The sequence below is a fragment of the Eschrichtius robustus genome, chromosome 11, assembly GCF_028021215.1.
Source record: "Eschrichtius robustus isolate mEscRob2 chromosome 11, mEscRob2.pri, whole genome shotgun sequence".
NCBI classification, from domain to species: Eukaryota; Metazoa; Chordata; class Mammalia; order Artiodactyla; family Eschrichtiidae; genus Eschrichtius; species Eschrichtius robustus.
Genome location: NC_090834.1, coordinates 73,753,180 through 73,770,231, shown reverse-complemented (window position 1 = coordinate 73,770,231; position 17,052 = coordinate 73,753,180). Strand labels below are relative to the sequence as shown.

Here is a 17,052-nt window from a genome sequence, read left to right as displayed (position 1 = left end):
AAACCTTGCCAGGGACACTTGCTAGATTTCTCCAGGTAACTTCCTCTTGGCTAGCACCTTACTATCACAGCCTGCAGGCACACTGCACCCCATGACAGCAGTGAACTTTGATGTGTGAAATATCTGAGTATATTTTTCAGCCTTTCATGGGTGTTGTAAATATTGTATCTAGAATTCTTGGGAATGTCATGGTCTGCATAATCTTTGTATTTGCTCAGAACCAGGAGGCCATATGCTCATTGAGGAGACTAAGGAGAAAGAGGTTTGGGGAATAAACGTAACAGAGGATCTTGACTACCAGGCTAGGTGCTAATTTCCTGAGTAACTCCAGGTGTATCACCTAATATCAAGATCTGTTCTTACATCTATAAGGTATCAAAGATCAATTTATTCACCTCTTTGGTTGTCTAATTGCCTAGCCTATCTTTTAAACTTCTTATTTTGTAAACAAATCCTTACTAAGAAGTTGTATATTTCTAAGCCTTACGTGGCATTAAAATTCTAGGTCCCTTAGAGCATTGCTCCTAACTTTTAGAAATTCCCTACAATGTATTTCAAGTCTGAGGCAAGGGAAGATAGCTAGTTTTCCCTTAGGCCCCAGACTTCCTTGGATTAGGAATCAGAAGACCTGAATTCAGATCCAATCAAATACACTGACTTGGTCAAGTTTCTTTACTTTTAGTAGTTAGTTTTTCATCTGTGAAATGAAAATAAAGCAACATTTAGGATGATGATCAAATTAGATACCACATAAAATCTTTTAAGACAATACCTTGGGGCTTCCCTGGCGGCGCAGTGGTTAAGAATCCTCCTGCCAGTGCAGGGGACATGGGTTTGAGCCCTGGTCCGGGAAGATCCCACATGCTGCTGAGCAACTAAGCCCGTGCACCACAACTACTGAGCCTGAGCTCTAGAGCCCGTGAGCCACAACTACTGAGACTGTGTGCTGCAACTACTGAAGCCCACGTGCCTAGAGCCCATGCTCCACAACAAGAGAAGCCACCGCAATGAGAAGCCCGCGGACCGCAACAAAGAGTAGCCCCTGCTCGACGCAACTAGAGAAAGCCGTGCACAGGAACAAAGACGCAACGCAGCCAAAAATAAATAAATAAATAAATAAATAAATAAATAAATAAATAAATAAATAAATTTAAAAAAAGACAATACCTTGTTAAATAAGGTCTATTTTTCTTAATTCTTACTTTCCTATCTTCTAGCTCTGATGGAACTTCTGGAGAAAGAGCCAATCCTATTACACTTGGTGGCAATATTGAAAAAAAATTTTTTCCCCCAAAGGACCAAAGAATTTCATGTTTCTGAAAGATCATAAAATTACTCCTTTTGTATGTAAATTGTAGAGATGTAGCCATTGACCAAGTATTATCCATAGAGAACAGTAATGTGAAGGTAGCCTGTCTTATTACTGAAGGAGAGATATTTCAGGATACCTTCATTTCCGGATCCCAAAAGGATGAGCTAATAAAGCACAATGGGCTAAAGGCCCAGCTGTGAGGTTAGGAGCCTAGATGGCAGAATTCCATGGATTGTTCTTGCTCTTTTGGGACCTGCAACATGAATAGACCTCAGTTGATCCAGGAATAGACTTCCTTTTGCAGCTAGAAAGAGGGGAAGCTGAAGGAGAGGTGAGTGTGCCTGGAATAGACAGGAGAATTGAACTTAATTTAGGGAGTTCCCGGGTATCCTCCTCTTGTTCATACACAGTAAGATTTTAATGACATTTTAAGTGAGAGCTGTTTACATCTTAAGAAGGAAATTCTCATACATCGGGTGAAAACAAACCCAGCCTGTACCTCAATCCTGAGCCACACTTCCTGTGTAGTGGTCCCTAAGTGATTCCTAAGAGCACAATCGCTGCATTTATTAAACTTTTTATTTACTAAGGAGTGGATAGTAGCATATGGGAGCAATGACAATAACTGACTGATGAGAAAACAAAGAAATTCCAGTATTTTGCTCTTTTGAAAAAAGTCATTCAGAATTTAGTCATATTGGTTCAGCTGTTGTAACCAAAGACTGATAAGATAATAGAGGTCTTTGTGGTGGTTTTGTACTGAAATCCTTTATCTTTATGATGCACTGGGGCCCTTTGAGTGGAAAGCTTTTAAAACTGCTGTTGGGTTCAGAACTCAAATTAGCTGCTATAGTATACTGGGACAGGGGTTCCTTTCTCAGGCAGTCACCACAAAGTAACTTTTATCAGGGGACCTTCTGATAGACTGTTAGTTTCTTCAGCTTACCCTATTTATTTCTGTTGACTTTTTGCTGTCCTATTTTGTGACATTTAAAAGAAGGCTATATCAAAAAAGGCCAATGCTAAATGATGGACTGAGCTTGTGAAGTGGAGACATCACAGCCCATCTGATGTGTGAGGAGGCTGCAGTATGAGACACAGCAGTTTAACCAGGTTACCTGTGGGCAGAAAAGATCAAATGCAGCTTTATTTTATGACTAGCATTGTATTTTGTCTTTCTTCTCAAACAATGTCCATTAAAAAAATTAGAACTGACTAGGGAATTGACTCTTAAGAGCTTTTCTTTTCAACTGAATTTAAAATCTTTCTGGGTTGTTGGCTGAGTTCCTTGATTGATGCTGCTTGGAATTATTGTTAAGTTCTTTAATCCTTTCCAGGATTGATGTGGAAAAGTATATCTCTATCAGAATTCCACTCCGGTGTTACTGCCACCCCTCCCCATCGTTCCAAACACACTGTTCATGCCCAGGCTTCTTGTAATTTCATTGTTTAGTCCTATTAACTTTGTTAAAGTAGTATGTGATCCAATAAAGGAGAATGGTTAGATAGAAGTATTATTTTCAATTTGCTAGGACACATTTCTAGATAATGCCATTTGTTAATGTTAGTTTTATTTGGCTTGGTGAACATTGCATTTTAACACCGTTGCCCTTCGTTTCATAAATATGAAGAAATAAAAAACGTGCAGAGAAACTCACAAAAATTAATTTAGCCATCCTTGCTCATTCTCTTTCCCTCTCTCTCTACTTCCCTCTTTGTTTCTCCCCTCCCACCTCTCTTTCTTTTTCTCTCCCCCACACCCCCGTTTCTAATTTTCTCTGTCTCTCTTTCCACTGCTGTGCTTGTTTCTGGGTTTTCTCATTAGAAAAACTTAGTCATCACCACATAGCAGTGATCCACTTTCAGGGGACAGCCATTAAGAGAGTGACCCGTTTAAGACTTTTATATTGTAAAAGTCCTAGGTACGGGAATATTGTAAAAGAGGTGAGGCAAATCCATTTAGTGAAGTGCTCTGCAAGGTGCCTCCCTTGTCCAGATGTGGAGTCTTTAGGGACTTCCCAATGCCCAGTCTTATTTCTAGCACCACTGATTGTAATTATGCATATTTTACATGGGCAAAATTAACTAGCAGATTGTGGTGCTAACTTTTATGAGCTCATGAAAAAAAAAGAATTAAATAAATTTTAAATGAATTTTAATTTTTCATTCTATATCAAGAAGGGATTTATCCTAATTGTCTTATTATTTTACCCAAATTCTCATCTATTTTGAATTTTCTCTGTTGGCTTTGGGCCTAGGGACAGGTAGTTATAGTTTGTAAAGTTTAAAATAAATAGTCTATTTTAGTTAATTTTTTTCAAGTTCTTCAGATTATGACCAAAAAAGGCTAGAGGGCTGATTTTGAAACTGTTATGGTGAAAGATAGTATTTGAAAACTTTTGATGAGGGAAATTGCTGCTGTATTTACATTTTGAAAAGTGTTTCCTTATTTACGCACTATTGACTTCCTATTGAGACTCAAAATTTTAAGTACAACTGGTAAAAATTCAATGGATCAAACTCAGTAAATCTGAAGTCACTGGAATAAAGCCCCCTAAGAAAAAAAAATGTGTCAATTTTAAAGGTCTTTCCTAACTGAAGACCATTTTGTGATAGAGCCAAAGGTTAATAAAATCAGTAGTGAATGTAGCAATTTTACAGATAAGCTATTCACAACAAGTGTAGTTACTTGAATAAAAAGCTAATTCAGTTCTAAAATGCCACATGCAGTAGCAGTGAATAGCTGCTTTTAGGTGCTTTCTGGAGGAGGATAAAATACAGAATCACAGCACTCTTCTCTTCCAGCGTCCCTGGCTGCCTGTAAATTGCTGTGAATGGGGCTGTGGGCTGACAGGCTCTATTAAGACAAACTGCCTTTCTCATCGGAGAGATAAAATAAATCAGGTGTTTAGTCAAATTAAAATACTTCAGCTGGAGCAGGCCCTGGGGAGCACTGATCCACCTGACTAATCTAAGAGAAACTCAAGACAGATGTGGTTTGGGGATAAAGACGACCCCATGGAAAAAAAAAAAAAAAAAAAAAAAAAAAAAACACCAAAAAAAACCCCCTACTGCACTGTCTTTGTAGTTGGAGAATAGATACAGTTTACAGCGGAGAGTGTCAGGCGCACACTGTGTGTGATATTGGATAAAAGCAGGCGCCCTAACTTGTAGAGAAGCTGTGTATGGAAGCTCTTTTTTGCTGGTTCCCTTTTTTTGGTTTATGAAACTACTTCTGTTTTTGTGGAGGAGAGACTATTTTCTGGCAATGCTTTTTAGAGAATCATTTTAAGATAGCCTGAAGGATGTAAAACGGATGATGTAGGCAGCTACTGATGACCTCTGCTGGCCTGGGCAGATCCTCAGGATCTGATCTGCTTTTTTTCTAAGTGATTTAAGACAAGATATTCTTAACATAGAGTTAGCCTACCTCATAAGAGCATTCTATTGGGTTGGCCAAAAAGTTCATTCGGTTTTGAGTAAAAATAAAAGACACATTTTTCATTTTCACAAAGAACTTTATTGAACAATGTATTCATTAACCAAACGAACTTTTTGGCCAACCCAATGTATGGTCGTTTGCCTTCCTTAATATGTATTTAGGCTGCCCCACTATGTCCCATAAATTGTCTGCTTTTTCAGCAGCTCTCGCAGTTGTAGTTCCTTTGCTATGGCAAAGTTTCATGTTCAATTAAACTAGTATTTTTGAGATGAAATAACTTGTGTTCGCAGGTTGGTTGGTCAGCGTGATTTAGATTTGGCGTTGCTTTTATTATAGCTGCATACATATTTGCTGTTAATTAAAACAAAAATCCAGCACCATGGATTTTAAATACCTGGGTTTAAACCACTATATGTGAATAGATACAATGGGTATAGAACAGAAAAATGACTACACACACACACACACACACACACACACACACACACACACATATGTATATATAGTCGCTTGGGGATCAAATTAACTAGAAATCAATTTACACCATACAACAGCTTACATTCTCTAAATGTGTAGGCTAATGTGTGTGTGTGTGTGTGTGTATACATATATATCCACATGTGTATTTCCCATTTCAAGGGCAATTTTAGATTTGTTTTACTACTACATTTCATTCCAACTGCATTTGTCATGCCACTCACATGTATTCAAAATACATATGTGCTTCTCAAATTTAAGGAAAAGATAACAACAGCCTTATATGAGTACCCAACTCTTCAATTTAAACATACTGATCTCTGGCTTGTTTTCTTCTTAAACATGTATCTTTTAAGTTCAATGAAAGACTTATTTAGGTGTCATTGAATTTTTACAATTAAACAATTTGAGTGTCATGCTGATTTGTAAAAAGATTCAGTTAAATGGTGTTATTCTGTAAATTCAGAAATACACGTCTATTAGTATTGGAAGCACCAATGCATTTATAGACCTGTTGGCTTCACCTTGAACAGAAGAGGCTAAGAAGCCATTTGTGTGTTATCTTCAGCTTCTCTGTTTCCTATGCAGAGGAGAAAGGGAAATATATTGAAGATTTTTGAAAAGACAAAGTTTAACCTGGGAGAGAAGAGAAAATTTTCCAGTCTTTACTGGAGAATCTAAATACCAGATTCAACTCTTGTATTGGTCCTTGCCCAAAATTTCCAATGAATGCTCTTCTTTATTAACAAAATTTCCAATGAATGCTCTTCTTTATTAACAAAGAATTATGGTACGGTAACTTTCCCAGTATCCAGTAAGTCTTCTCTTAACTCACCTCATATACATAGGTATAACAAGATAATTACACGTAGATCAGAATGTTGCCAAAAAGTATATGTAATAAACCCCATTTATCTGTTCTCATAACTTTCCAAACTATTCTCCACACTGTAGCCAGAACACCCACATCATCTCTTGTTTAAAGTACTTCAGTGATTTTGAAATTTTCTTAGAATAAACATGAAGTTCATCCAGCGTGGTCTATAAGGAGCTGAATGGTGTGAACTTTTCCTACATTCCTAGCCTCATTTGGTCCTCTACTCTCCTTTGTTTTTCTTATTTAAGTTTTACTACCTTCTTTCAATTTCTGGAACACACTGACACTCTCCACCACCACCTTCCCCCTCACAGGGCCTTTGCCTATGTTGTTTTCTCCTACTGAAAAGCTCCTTGACCACCCTCCAACTCTTTGCCTAGTTAACTCTTCATCTTCCTGTTAACTTGTTACTTTGTCAGGCATAACTTCCCTACACTTGAGCGTCCCAAACTTGGTTCAATCTCCCCCCAAATGTCTGTCCTGTTTATAATTCTTATTTAGTTGTAGTTTACATTTATATGTGTGATTACTTGATTAAGGTGAAAGGGAACTGTGCATTTTCTTGGTATGGTATCAGTATCCTTAGTTCTTGATATAGTACCTGAGATTCAAGAAATATTTTTTTAATTAAAATTTAATGAAATGAGTAAGTAAATTCCATACTTGTTTTATGTCTTCTCATTCCTATATATCATTAACATTTGTATTAGTTGAGCTTGTTGTGCTTTGGAGGAGATTTTTATGATCCCCTCCAAGAACCTGATTTTGTATTTTAACATTTCTGGATCAAGAAGTTCTTTCTTTCACCAAGCTGAAATTCCTATTGCTGAAATAAAAACTCATTAAAAAAAATCACTTTCAGTAGCTAGAAGGAACAGCTGGTCACTATCCTTGATGCAGTGTTTGTTTCCTTATCTGTGGAGTACATTTTCTAACATCATTTCACTATCTTATTTTTCTTTTAATTTTGATTTTAGGCCACCTTTCAGCTCAGTAAATCTTTAAGGGATATGGGATATTGACAGTTTATTTATGTATTTACTTATTTATTTTTAAGGACTTTAATTGGCATTAAGAATACCAAGGTAATTCTAAATATTGTAGCTTATCAGCCTTACCTTGTGGGAATCATACACTAGTACGTGCTAGCCAGCATCACCTGAAGGCTCGCTTTTCCCTGGACCCACTCAAAAAATAGGCCCATTCCTAATTAAAATACGTTCAGATTCTCAGATTGTCCTGGTGCTTTCCCAGCAGGAATGAGGGGGTTTCATAAGGAGATTGGAAGTCTCCTCCTTCCACACACACAAAAATTGGCAATCTTTATCTCTTTTGACAGCTGGTGGCATCTTTCTGAAAAGCTTTCAAAGCATAGATCATTTCTTCATAATGAAACCTGTGTGCTCAAATACAGTGGGTTGTGGGTTGAAATTCTTATCTTATACTATGGCAAAATGCTCTAATTTAGATTCACAAAAGGATTCTGTACCCTTTACTTAGGAGAGCTGTGCAATTTGCCCATAAATAGACTGTTCAGCACCATTAGTGCATATCGTAGGTGTGCAGCGACATCATAACCTTTTCAACCTCGAATGTGTTTTTTCCCTTTGAAGAGTGACAAATGACAAAGGGGTGAGGGAGCCCCCCAAGCAACGTTATTGCCTTTAAGGATGAACTTGGGAACTTTAGCTTGATCCCGTCACCAGAAAAAAAATCAGTTTCAATTCTTTCTTACCTTGAGGCAAGACAGATTTTTTTTTCTTTCTGTAGCACTCATCCCGTGGCCAAGAGTGACCTCTGACTTCTGAGATTCAGAGACAGATCTTTGCACAATAGAAAAATCTTATGAGGGCAGTGATCAGAAAATTCCTAAGTAACATTATTTAAGCACCTATTATGTCTTAGATCCTCTGTCAGTCATTGCGGGTAGAGGTTGATTATAGAATATTAATACAACCCATAGTTTCTAATCTTTGGTACTAAATAACATAAGATTCCTAGCTTGATCAGATAGATTTGGGTGGGGAGGGAAGGGGAATGTGGTGAAAGGGAGAGAATGGAGTAGGTTGTTCTGTTTTGTTTTGTTTTAAAGAGCAAGAGGGAAGAGTGAGTGAGAATTGTATTGGCAACAGTCCTTTTTCTTGGCAGGGGCGATGACTAACCCTAGCGTTCATTCCATTGCTACTCCATAGAGCTCCTGCACTTACAGTGACCTCCACTTATTGTCCCAGATATTTAAGTGTCCCAGGGTAGTCCCTTTCTAAATCTGCCCACCCACTCGCTTCCCTAATTCATTCAGACTTTTCTCAAACTTGTGAGATATCTTTTCGCTTCCATTTTAGGTACACCTGAGAGCTTGGCAGAAAAAGAACGGCAGCTCTCTACCATGATTACCCAGCTGATCAGTTTACGGGAGCAGCTCCTGGCAGCGCATGATGAACAGAAAAAACTGGCAGCCTCACAAATTGAGAAACAACGGCAGCAAATGGACCTTGCTCGCCAACAGCAAGAACAGGTGAGCCCTGCAAAAGGAGCTGATGAACTGGAGGTGTGGAATGTGCCAAGCTCAGCGAGTAATCACATTGATTGGTTTATTTGTCATAAGCCTTCCTAAAAGAAAGAAGGAAAGAAAGAAGCCTTCTGGAAATCCAGGGTCACCGAGAATACTGAGGGAATATATGTGGAGGACAAAGAAAGGCGTCATAGCAACTGGGCATAACTGAAATGGTAACATTGTTCCAGAACATTTGGATTTGATTAATTACTTGGGGATACTTATTCATGTAGGCATCACGTATATTCCCAATGTAGCTTAACCATGAGTAAATCGCTTTTCTCTGGGCCTTACTCTTCTCTCATCCAGTAAAGGAGGATCCTGGTCTAGAAAAACTTTGAGAATCTTTCAGGTCACTGGTTCAAGCTAGGGTGACCATATGTCTCAGTTTTTCCAGAATAGCTCTGGTTAATGTCTGTTTTCCAGAGTAATTATTAATACTCCCTTCTTCCACTTGCAAAAGTTGTCCTGGTTTGGATGATAAATTATATGGTCACTTTATTTATAGCATAGGTAAATCATTAAAAACAAATTAACACATGGCTCCTGGAAGAATTTGACTTCATCGATTTGGAAGTGAGAAGGAAGAAAAATAGCAAAGTTTGTGTGTATCTTTTAAAAAATAAATCACTTTCCCAAATGTTTTTCCCGTCTCATAAGAGTGCATTAATCTAATAACAATGATCCTATAGAGTAGTCCCTGATGCTTTAGATCAGATAGACCCAAATTAATGTGCACTTTTTAGGAATCTGACATTATTACTGGAATTATCTTTTCAGTTAAATGTATTTTATAGGGGTATATAGAGCAATATATGCTCTGTTGATTTTAATGAGTTGTGACGTGTGGTATTTTACATGCTTGAATATTTGCCCACATGTAGGGATATGGACTCAGCCCCTAATGGAAAATAACATAAAGGAACACTGTAAAAAATCAGAAGTTAGAATGTCATTTAGCTATCCAGAGATGACACAGTAATTAACTATTGACACTTGTGAATAAGCTAGCACAAATTAATCTTGACACATTTGCAGACGAGTGATATCTTACAGTGAACACTTTGTAATTATATTTCAAAATGAAAATTAAATGACACTTAAAACTAGGTTGTCATGCTCAATGAAGCAAGCATGTAGCTCAACCGATTGGCAAATAAAATTCAGAATTTGAGCCACATGGTGCTTATGTACCATACTTCACTGTGTCAAACCCATACATCTAGAGTGGATGATAGTAATTGCACTGTGGTGTTTTGGATGCATTTCTATGCAGCACTTTATCATTTAGGAGGGACCATCAATATTAGATGTCTAGTGGTGTTTCACTGGATGGCTAAGAGGAAATAAATATTCAGAGATCCAGCATGTATACCTAGAATTGCAGAGTGAGTTGTCCATTTCTGATTTGAATGGTGATAGGCAGAGTGGGCCTTTCCAAACTGATTAAATACTGTTTCCATTTTGCTTATAAAGCTTTGGGGAGGAGTGATCCCATTTCTCAAACTGTACCCTTCGTTAGGGGTAACTTTATCATGACTTCCAGTATGAACCAGTCATCACCAGAAACCATTAAGCCACATTTGGGGGCAGATTGCTATTTGTCATCTTCTGCTGAAAGGAATGTGATTTGGGTGTGTCCCTCTACTCTATGCTAAAATATCAAAAGGACTCAGGAAGTATACAGCTGAGGGCTGGTTCACACTCATTTCCACTTCCAACATTGTCCATTCTAGAATATTTTGGAAATAGAAGGAATAGGAAGAACATAACTCTTGCCTATAGGGCACCACTAAACCAAGTCCTTCTAAGTGCTTTCTGGCCATTTTTTTCTCTGGCTTCCTAGGTTGGCAGTGAGTGTTTTCACTAAGGGGCATTCCCATGGGCTTCAGACTCCAGCAGCTCAGATTTTGAGGTAATAAGTAGCCTGACACCTAACTCCTGTTTTATAGTAAACACCATTATCCTACAGAAGTTCCCTGCTCTCCTGAGGGGCAGATTTCAGTCTTCAATAGGGCTTGCATTAAGTAGTTAATGTTTCTTTTTATAGACGAGATGATGTGCTAAGATGTTGAATTTGATTGTTGGGTGAAGCAGGGAATACAAAACTTGTATGTGGATCCTGTACTGTAAAACTAACACATTACCCTCCAAAGGATGTGAATAAATATTAAATTGTGTTTGTTTTTAAAAATGCTTTGTACATTACACATTATATCAACAAAAAAAGATAAAGGTTTTTGCCTTTTGCTGTATTTTTTTGGCACTCCCTTGACAATATTTGTGTTATCAGTTCTGAAAATCTTTACAGTAGAAAAGGTTTCACCAAAGTAGCCATATTATAAGTAATAGAAAGTTCTTTCCTATCTTTGCTTACAGATTTTACTTTTTAAATACAAATTAAGCTCCTTAGAAGAATGTAGCCAGAGTTTTCCTGTTTTTATTCTTCAAGGATGAGATTTTGAAATTCCCATTCTTTCCAGATGACCAGTGCAGATATAGATGAACTGCTCACAAATGTAATACAAGGGGGTAGTTTTCATGTACAGGTAAAGATTTAGGGGCAAGCAGAGAGATGGCACCTGTTTGAAATATTTCCTTTTCTCCAACTTTCTGATTCTGCCTCTCTCATTTTGTAGGAACTCTTTCATGTAGAAGTACAGTAAAGCATCCTTGTAATACCAGGAGAGGTACCTGAGGTAATGGCAAAGGTGTAAGCATTTCATTTTAACTTAATGAAACTTTATTTCTGATAGATTGCAAGACAACAGCAGCAACTTCTGCAACAGCAGCACAAAATTAATCTCCTGCAGCAACAGATCCAGGTCAGTGTATTTTATTACTCTCGTCTGATTATACTTAGATACTTTTCTCCTTGAAAATGGAATTTAAAATGCTGCAAATGCACCCTTCTCTTATAAACAGCACCAATAGGGCTGTTTGTTATTCAGGGATGTTGTATACAACTGTATAAGTGGATGTAGAAAATATCGACTTGGTGGTAGTCTAAGCATTCTTTTCTGATGTGATGCGTAAGCAGAATAAACCTTATCTTTTTTTCCTTCTGCCATTTGCCTAACACAACCTGGTGGAAACCTAATGGTTTCCAAGGTAGCATACACATGCTAGTTTTATTGCCACAAACTACTTGCTGCTTTATATTTTACCATCTAATAGTATCATGGGTAGAAGCTTCTGTTTATTTGCTTGTTAGGACTGTCTGGGCCAATTATGAGAAGAATCTTATGACCTAGGAAAAGGTTGGTAATAATTAATTTGTTCTTTAACAGATATTAACTGCATTTCTGCTAGGCACTGAAGAGAACATAAAGATTAATAAGTAATTGTCTGTCTTCAAGAAGCTTATAGTCTAGAAAGGAAGAAAAACTTGTTCTGGAATAATTGTAACACACTTTAGAAATTCCTTTTTCTTTTGTTTTCTTTCTTTTTTTTTTCTTCATTTCTTTTCTTTTCTTTTCTCTCTCTTTTTTTTTTTTTTTGTGGCAGGTTAACACAATATGTAGATCATAATTGCATGGGCCTGGGAAAGAATTCTGATTTCTGTCATTCCTTTAGAAATTTGATCGTTAATTCAGCTAACAGCTTTTTGACATAGGTAAGGGAAGTGGTCTCCATTTTTGAATAGGAACATAGGTGTGTGACTTCTAGAAAGCCTTAGAATAAGCAACTGGTTGTCTGGTGATTAATCCTCAGGAATATTGATCCCAGAGTTATATGTATCCACCACAGTCTCTGGGTTTCTCTTGGTTGCTGTAGATATTTTCTAACCACTGGGATCTATGGTTCAGCCTAGTTGGGGCGGTATATTCTGAATTATATTAGTCCTTTCCTTGAGATTAGTATCACACCTTCCTATATTTTAAAAAATCATTTACATAAAGTCATAACTTATTTCACCTCACTGATGAAAGCCAGTGATTTTAACTTAGATTTTTGCTTCATTTTGTAATCACACTTAGTGTTCCAGGTAGTAGTCACTGCATTTAAAATACCAATTTGGTGCCTGAAGAAGTACCTGTACCTAATTTGGCATTTTGTCCAGGTGTCTTTACTAGGAGGTCTTAACCAGTGTTTGTTGTTGTTGTTGCTGTTTTAATTAGTTCTGATTCTATATTCCATACTCAAGTCTGTATGTTTCAAAATACAGAATCCAAACATAGAGGAGACGGTATATCTCTGGCATTTGGGACAGTCAGCCTTTATAATTAAATCTTGAAATAATTTCTCATCCTGATACCTCATGACTCATGCTGAGATCCTTAATTAAATAACTGTCCAGGTGTTCCCTTGTTCTGCCCTTATTAGAATTTTCAGTGTGTCTCCCACTGCTAAGGTCAAGATTTTTAGCCTGTGGCTTCCTACATTTTTCTCTAGATCCCTCTCTAAGAACTCAGTAGGTGTTAAATAACCTAACCTGATCATTTAGTTCTCTCTGTTTCTCCTATTTGTAAAGCAGAAATGGAAGAAATTCCCTGAGATGTTCTCATATCAGTTACTTACTAGTAATGTTTTTACTACCTCTTTATTACTTACTTCTTTGTTTATTTTGAATATATTTCACTTCTTAGTCCAAAGTTGTTTGCATTAACTGGCTGTCTTAATTGACGTTTGCCTGTTGTACTGAGGATCTCAGATGAATAGCAACAAAATCAAAGTATTTTAATGAAATATTATAGGCATTTATTGATTACATATGATTTTATAGTTGTAACTTGACTATATAAAGTTAATATCTTTTTCAGGAAACTATAGGACATGATCTTAAAATATTATTCATCAGAATGTTCAATTTGAGAAGACAAGAAAGTTGGTTTTTCAAGTGTTTTAATAGAAGTTTAATTGCTTTTAAATTTGTAGATATTTCTCATTGTTTAAATTTTTAAAAATTGAAGCTAATCAGGCTTTGATCTCAGCAGTATAAATTATAAAATCATAGAGAGATTCAAAATAGTTACATTAATTTTAGAAATATGGGATTCTTTGTAACACGAATTCATATTTTAAAAAATAAGAGGAGGCAATAACCTATATTTATAGTTTATTCTGTCCTGAGGTACTGCTTCACTGCATATCTTGTCAGTATTTATCTTATCGAGCATGAGACCATTCAAAGAATTTTTCAAATACTGAAAAACACTTCTCCTTACACAAAACATATTAATCTCTGACACTTACAAAGCATGTATTTGATATTCAGACTTCTAGTTGTTTTTTTGGAAGGGGAATGGGTTCACTGTATTTTCAAATAAGGTTTTTGACCAGCCATAGGCGTGATCAAATTTAGGAGAGAGACTGTTGTTGGACTAATTTTAATTTGAGCAAAATATGAGATTTAAGAAATGCTTCAAACATTTTTCTATCATGAAACATTCTACCTTTTGAAAACAAAACAGAGTAAGATAGTAAATACAAAACCTTTCTCTTCTGAAAGCAAATGAATACAGCGACAATTTGAGATCCCAAGTTTGACCTTTTTCCTTCTTTTAAAATCTTGTATCCTAGAACCTATTTGCTAACATGGTCAGCAAGATTAAGCCATGGCAATTGGCCATAGATCCCAAGTATCAGGTGGTTACATTCACCTGATGCTTGGGATCTATGTACATACATAGATCTAAATAATACATCTAAAGATTATTCTTTACTTCTAGTTCAGAATGCTGACTTCTGAATTAGTACTGTTGTTCTGAAATTTGCAAGCTGTACTAGAAAGAAAGGGAAGAGTGTCTAACCTCTTTTAACAACCACACACAAACACATCTGGGTCTGTTATAATGGAAGCAAATGAAAACCTGGATGGTTTGCATACTGAAAAGCAGGATTTTTCATTAGCGATAGGAAAAGGCATGATTAAGATAGTATTGTAAAAGTCCACGTGCTTATTTTATTTGCAGTCCTTCAAAACTTATTCTGTATATGTAGTTAAAAATTATTTCATTTATGTATTTTTTCCTTTAATATAATTTTAATGTAATTTTGCCTTGGTAAATTCTAATTAAATTTTTAAAGGGATACTTTTAAGACCATATATGGTCTTTAAGCCATGTTGAAACCATAAGATGAATGATTTTGTGAACTAATGTTTTTACACTTTTGATGAGTCAATTTTTACCATTTAAAAATCAGGTTAATAACTTTAAATGATTATTAAAATTCTTTAATGTCAACAGATCTTTTAGGAGGCTGTTTGCTTAGTGAATTCAAATCCCTCTGTTTGTGCTTTGGGGAAAATGGGGATACCTCTAATTTGCTACATATTAAGTAATTCCCCGGATATGGAGCCCAAAATAGACATTTTTGATATTTCCAAGACAGAAATAGCACAGTTTTTATTAACTTTGTGGATAGCAAAACTAATCGATCATGGAATATGGATCCTTGGATTTGAGAATGTTGATTCTCATGTTATAATTCCAAAGGACAAATAACTGCTTTAGTAATTTCTTCCTCTTTCTCCCACACCATAGTATCTTAGCCAATCTTTTGAAGCATTTTACTTATGAATTATGTTGACTAGGAAACAAAATTCAGTTTGAATCCATTGGGCATATCAACACATATTTATAGCATTTTAATCAAACATTAAATGTAAGTCTAATCTAAGCAAACTGGAAAATATTTTATAAATCTTGATTTCTTGATCCGTCCATATATTTATTCATCTAACCTCATTTGACCATGTCATGGTTTTTGAATCTAAAGATATTCTTCATGGATACAATATACCACATTCTTTGGTTTTGATAGCATGTCAGTAGGAACATATTTAACGATGGCATTTCCTTGCTAGAACTTAATCTTTGCAAGAGAATTCACCTTATTAAAATATCTCTGTGAGAAACTTACTTTTTCAGACATGAATGGTGTGATCCAAATATTGATCCAAATATCTCTTTAGACCCCTCCGTACAAGTGGCGTCCTTGCCTCACATCACTGACCAAACAACAGTGGTCTCTTAAGAGGGGACTGATTGGCTGGGATTTTATTTGGGCACTTGGCCTCCTGGGCCAGAGCCAATGATTTAGTCAATTCATATACATATACCTTTTTGGGTAAAATTGTGAAACTTGAAATTCTTAGCTCAGTTCTTTGTTAATCTTTATGATTAGTATGTAATATTCATTGTCCTTCCCTCACAATTTAATACATGAATTAGATGGTGAACTCAATCTGTGGAAGGCCTGAACTAATGCCATTGCTGCTGCTTTGCAGATACTTTCTCTTTTCTGAAAACTTTCTCTTTTAAATGCTCTAATACATACTGCTTATTTACACAGCCAAGTGTTTGTCTCTTCACTGAAGCTTCAGTCTATTCTTTAGAGTATGTGAGTATTTTTCATATATAGTGTTTTCTATTTTGATTATAATATATTCATTTGTGCTATTCGCATATTTTGTGTCTCTGTGTGTTTGTCATGTGGTTGAGTGCCGTTAAATGTGTGTTCTCCTTTCTTCCTACGTAACCAGTAGACATATCAATATTATGAGCAGGGAGGTAGGTGATTATTCTTGAACCAGTAAACAGAATAATTTGAGATGTACTCTCACCTTTTAAGGAGATAAACCTTGCCTTTTGTTTCCTTCAGTATGATTAACTACAGGCATTTCAGGTATCTGCTGAGCAGAATAAGGACTACCTTTTCATGTGAAGTAGTTGTCTAAAGATCAGAAATAATTACTTTGTACATTAGCCTTCATGGCCTGCATGACCTGGTTAATTAATTTCTCGCCAGGATAATAATAATAGATATATATTTGAAGATATGCTTCATCGTTAAGTATCTAAGTGACCTCTAATTTTAAGAGCTGGACCTTGCCTTTATTGTCCTTTGGAACTGGCTGAACAGCCAGCAGAAAGACTAAGTAAAGTAAGGGGCCTGCCAGTCTCACATAGTTCCTCTGTCTTATGTTGTATATGTTGTATCTCTTTGTTAATTGTATTTAGCATTGATAAACAAAAAGCAATTACACTGCTCCTGTTTTGGCTCTAGCAAATAGTCCTTTTTCGGGTGTTATTGATCAGGTAACGGATCTCCTTTCAACAGCCTCTGAACAGGACCAAATAAACCCACTGAAAGAAATTTGATACTTCTATTGGCATTGTACATGTATCTGATACTCTCTTGCAATGAAATGAGAGTTATAAACAAAGCTTAGAAGTCTAGGATTAGCCCCCAGCTTCAGCAAACCCTTAAAATATTTTGTAATTCTATCTTCAACCATGAATTAGCCAGGAAAAACAGACCCTCTCTCCTCTCTCTATTATGCGATTTTTAATTGCCCATGGGCAGGCTGTTATGATCTTCTTTGGAAGTTTAAAACCAAGACAAAAACGCAAATCTAATTATTTCTTTTATGTAATCGAATT

At 36.2% G+C, this 17,052-nt stretch overlaps 1 protein-coding gene across 14 annotated transcripts in view; it reads left to right on the top strand.

The window, feature by feature from the left end:
- Positions 1 to 17,052, top strand: part of SOX6 (SRY-box transcription factor 6) — a 625,789-nt gene that overhangs the window by 403,674 nt on the left and 205,063 nt on the right. For all 14 annotated transcript variants that reach the window (XM_068554456.1, XM_068554455.1, XM_068554467.1 and 11 more), the window contains 2 exons: positions 8,451 to 8,623; positions 11,419 to 11,487. In XM_068554456.1, coding sequence (XP_068410557.1) covers positions 8,451 to 8,623; positions 11,419 to 11,487 — 242 coding nt within the window. The remainder of the gene's footprint in view (positions 1 to 8,450; positions 8,624 to 11,418; positions 11,488 to 17,052) is intronic.